This window comes from Mustelus asterias, chromosome 3, assembly GCF_964213995.1.
Source record: "Mustelus asterias chromosome 3, sMusAst1.hap1.1, whole genome shotgun sequence".
NCBI classification, from domain to species: Eukaryota; Metazoa; Chordata; class Chondrichthyes; order Carcharhiniformes; family Triakidae; genus Mustelus; species Mustelus asterias.
The window spans coordinates 55,162,397-55,167,234 of NC_135803.1; the positions used below are offsets into that span (position 1 = coordinate 55,162,397).

Below are 4,838 nucleotides of genomic sequence, written 5' to 3' on the forward strand. Positions count from 1 at the left end.
TGCACTAAGTGAGAGTGGATGGGGTGGGCTTAGTAGGTGATCCACAGGGTCTGTTGTCCTAAGGTAAGGGGTCTGCAGACCAGCAAGTTGGTGTGGCCACCTTCACCTTCTGTCTGACCCATTTACCTTTTGTTTGAGGGACCAGTTGAGTTGCCAATCCTTTGAGTAGTTCCTATTAAGTTGAAACGCCTTCTGAGTGGCTGAATTAACCAGGAATCCTGTTCGATGCCAAGGGGCACCCTGGAGCTGCATTCCCCCAAGCTGGGCATTGGCTTCTAATAAAAGCTGGGGCAACTTTGTTTTTCCTGAGCAACCAGCTGCAAGATTTCCTCCCGGAAAGGAAGTACAGGATGGGGTTGATGCAGCTGTTGAAGCTGAGAAGGGCTCGGCAGATTTTGTAGAGTACACTGACAGACTGCAGCGTGCCACAGTTTTGTACCATATAGGCCCGAATGAAGAGGTAAAGAAGGCGGGTGACATGAAATGGGACAAAACAGATCACCAGCAGAGCACAGACTACCAGAATGGTGCAGATCGACTTGGTCCTCCTTGGCTTCCGCACCAGAGGGTTGTCTCCAGGTGTAGCCAGTGTTTTCAGAATGGAGCAGTAGCACAAGGTGATTATTGTAAAAGGTATAAGAAAGCCAGTCACGGTTAACATTACCCCATAGGGGAGATAGCTGAAGAAATTCTCAGGACTTGTAAGATCAAAACAGACGGTCTTGTTGTGCAGGGCCTCTGCGTGTGCATAGATACAGGTGGGCAAAGCTTCCATTATAACTATAAACCAAGCAGCAATGCTGCCCATGATAGCTAGTTTCCGAGTTCTCCACCTCAGGGATTTCATGGGGAAACAGACACCCACGTAGCGGTGGATGCTGGTGCAAGTCAGGAACATGATGCTGCCATATAGATTGGCATAGAAGCAGAAACGCACTTGTTTGCAGAGAATGTCTCCAAAGGACCACTTGTCCTTCCAGATGTAGTTCACGATCAGCAAGGGGAGAGAAAGGACATAGAGCAGGTCAGCTACTGCCAGGTTAGTCAGATAGATGGTGCTGCAGCTCCAAGTCCTAGTTTGACAGCAGGATAACCACAGCACTGTCCCATTGGAGAGCAAACCCAGGATGAAGACCACGCTGTAAGTAATGGGTAACAAGATGTGTTTGTAGTTTTCATGTAATGGACACAGAAACCTCACCGGAACAATCAGCTGGGATGAATTGCCAAACTCGAGAATCCTGCCTTCATACATGGCCTCGCAAAGTGAATGCCTCTTTAGTCCATTGGTTTTATAATGTTGTCTTCAGGAGGTGGGTCTTCAGTGTTGGATTTAATACATTGACTTTTCTGGAGTAGAATGCGTAATGCTGCATTTATCAGTGATATTTGTATTCTATCACATGACGTTATGATATTTTGAAGCCAAGTTATTCAATTGGCTTGTTGCTAAGAAGTTCTATTTGTGTTTGGTAATAGATTGAAACCTCTTATCAGCTGCTCTTGGTTAGTTAGAACAAACAACGATACAAATACAAGACCCAAACATTCCCCTTTCCCGATCACTGCAGTGAATCTGTGGGAATCAGCCAGACAGTTTAAACTTCCGATGGGTAATTGCCCTGCTCCCATGGACCCTCTGAAAATGTCTCCAACTCTTGTGTTAAAGCCAGAGACTTCGAACAGTTCTGATGTAATTCCCTGGATAGTTAGTCAGAAAAATAACTATATAACTGACCTCCCAGTCATTCACATTGATCTTCTAACTCCTTCCACACTCCCAACACCCAACTCCTCCAACCTGCCTTACCACTTGACTCACCTCCTGACCCCTGCAACCCTTCCACTTATCAAGAACCTGACATAACTACCCAACTCCCCCAACCCCCAGAATCATCCCACCCAACCCACCCTGACCAGCCTTCACTTCCCTCATCCTCCAGCCCTCCCCCTCCAACCCTTTGGCTCCCCCTGACCCGAATATAGCATCCAACTCCCCACCCTGACCCTTGGACCTGACCCAACCTCACCACCTTACCCTCTTACTTTACCCACCCTAACCCTTCAACTACACTAGCCCCTTACCCACTCTGTCCCTTCACATACACTACCCCCTTACACACCTCTTTGTAGCTTGTCAAAGAAGCTTTGGGACATTTATATATTTAATAAGGCAGTTAGAGTCATGAAAAGGGGACATGGTTTCTCTGCAGATCCTATCCGCTGCTCCCTCTGAGGTTTCCTGCACTGACTGAGTCCTGCAGCGTCCTCCATGGAAAGGCAGCCCTGAAAAATCTGAGGAAGGTAAGTGTGTATTTTTTTTTGCCTGTTCAGCATTTAGGGTCAGAATTAAGGATTCCAAATTTGGGCCTTTATTTTCTCCTTTGTTACCAGCTGTTTCCACACCCTTCTTAGGGTTGCCAACTGTGATTAAACATACTTGTGGAGGGTTCGCCACATGATTTTTACCATTAGTCAACCGACAAATCCATCCTTGTGATGTGCTGCCTATGTCAACTGGAAAGCAAAAAGATTAATTACCTAATTAGGTGATGTTTGATTATCTGCCAAAAAACATTTTCTTTGTCATTTTCAATATTTTTATATCTGGTAAAGAGAAATAGTCAAAGTAAATGACAAACAAAAAATTGTCCCGATGATTTTCCTGCAGGATTGCACACTGCTGTGTCCTGCAAACTGAGCTCCAATCCCTGAAGACTCCAGGCCAATTCTGGAGGGTTGGCAACCCTAACCCTCCTTCAGGAGATTGGGGAAACTGAAGGTTGGACAAATTCCATTGGGGCAAAAGCTTGTTTTCACTTAGTGTTGATATTTGCATCAATTATGTAGCTGTCTCAAAGCAGTAGATAGGGCAAGGTTATTATTGAATATAAACTGCTGAGATCCTTACATTCTGGAGTGCATTGCACCTGGGATGCAAAATAAGTTTCTTGGCCCAAATCTTCCGATTCTGGTCAAGACCTCTGTTTCCGACACCCGATCAGACAAAATGATGCCCACCTTCCTCCAATTCTCCTGGTCAATCTTCAGATGGAAGATCCTACAAAACTCACTCTGTGCACTCAGTGGGGTAGCAATGAGTCTGCACAGAAACCGTGCTCCTTTGACCATATTCTGGTGAGAATGATTTTGGCCTCACAAGACTGTTCTGCCATTCAATATGATCATAGCTGATCTTGCCCATTCTTCATACTCATACTCTTGATTCCCTGATGACGGATGGAAAACTTTTCAACCTCAACCGCTTGAAATCCAAGGAGGAAACGACACTGACATTGTTTTTGGGACTTTCGTATGTGGATGACAATGCCATCTCCGCTCTCTCGGAAGAGAATCACCAAGACATGTTTGACACCTTCATGGAAGCATACATAAGTATCGGTCTTATCTACAACCTCAAGAAGCCTTAAGTCTTTTACCAACCTGCCCTAAGGCAAGATCCAGTCTCTTCCTCATCAAGATCTACACAGAAACCCTCCCAAAGGTGGAACATTTCCCATATCTGAGGAGCCACTTCTCATCCAAGGCATTGATGCAGAAATTCAACATCCTATCCAATCTGCGAGAATCACCTTCGGGCATCTATGGATGAGAGTCTTGAATGACCATGACATCCGTACTGATGCTAAGAACCTTGTGTGCCAGGCTGTCGTTCTTGCAACTCTTCTATATGGCTCAGAAACCTGGACTACATACGGATGCCACCTCAAGGCCCTGGAGAGGTACCATCAATGCTGTCTCAGACGGATTCTCAACTGGGAGGACAGACATACAAATGTCAGCGTCCTTGAAGGAGCCAAGAGTATCAGCATCGAGGCCATGATCATCTGAAACCAACTCCACTGGGCTGGCCACTTACTTAGGATGCAGAGACCTGACTGCCAAAGCAAATCCCCTTCGCCCAACTCAAGGAAGGCACGTGAACAAGTGGAGGACAAAGAAAACACTTCAAAGACACTCTGAAGGCTTACCTCAAGAAATGTAGCACAGACTTCAATGCCTGGGAGACCCTTGCTCAGAGGAAACCTACCTGGAGGAAGTTCCTGACTGGAGGGGCACAATTCTTTGAGAATGCCCAAAGAAAAGAGGAGGTCTGGAAGAGGAGCCTGAAAAAGGAATGACAGTGATATCGAGTTCAAGGTCCGAACCCACCTCCTGGCAACATTTACCAAGTGTGCAGTCAAAGATGTGGCTCTCTGATCGGGCTCATCAGCCACGCAAGCACCCACAGAACCCATGACCAGTGACATGTACTCATTAGCGAGTGATCACAACCATTCTCGGAGCAATCAAACATTTACTTATTCCAGCTTTAATTATATTCAGCAACTGAGCATCTAAACACTCTTGGATACAAAATTCCACAGATCCACAATTATCTTAGTATCTCTTTATCTCAGTGTTAAGTGATTGACCACATACCTTGAAACTGTATCCCCATGTTCTAGATTCCCCAGCCCAGGGGAAACAATCTCGCCATCTCTACCCTATCAAGCCCCTTTAGAATCTTGTATGTTGCAATGAGATCACCTCTCATTCTTTTAAATAATAGGGCACATTAATACTATTTACTCAGATCATCATAGGAACCAATGTAGTGAACCTTCACTGTAGAGCTTCCAAGGTACATATATCTTTGCTCAGAGGTGGAGGCCAAAACCGTGCATGGCACTCCAGGTATAATCTCCCCAAAACCCGAGAGAATTGTAGCAAGACTTCCTTGTTCTTGTAGTTCAATCCCCTTGCAATAAAGGCTTGCTATTACCTGTTAACTTTCTGTACTGCTTGCATGAGTGTATCCATACCTCTCCGAACAG

The 4,838-nt window shown here is 45.5% G+C and overlaps 1 protein-coding gene across 1 annotated transcript; it reads right to left on the reverse strand.

The window, feature by feature from the left end:
* Nucleotides 1-205: 205 nt before the first annotated feature.
* On the reverse strand, nt 206-1,255 carry LOC144491815 (P2Y purinoceptor 3-like). Its single transcript, XM_078210109.1, has one exon. The coding sequence runs from the start codon at nt 1,253-1,255 to the stop codon at nt 206-208; it is 1,050 nt and encodes a 349-aa protein (XP_078066235.1).
* Nucleotides 1,256-4,838: the final 3,583 nt, after the last annotated feature.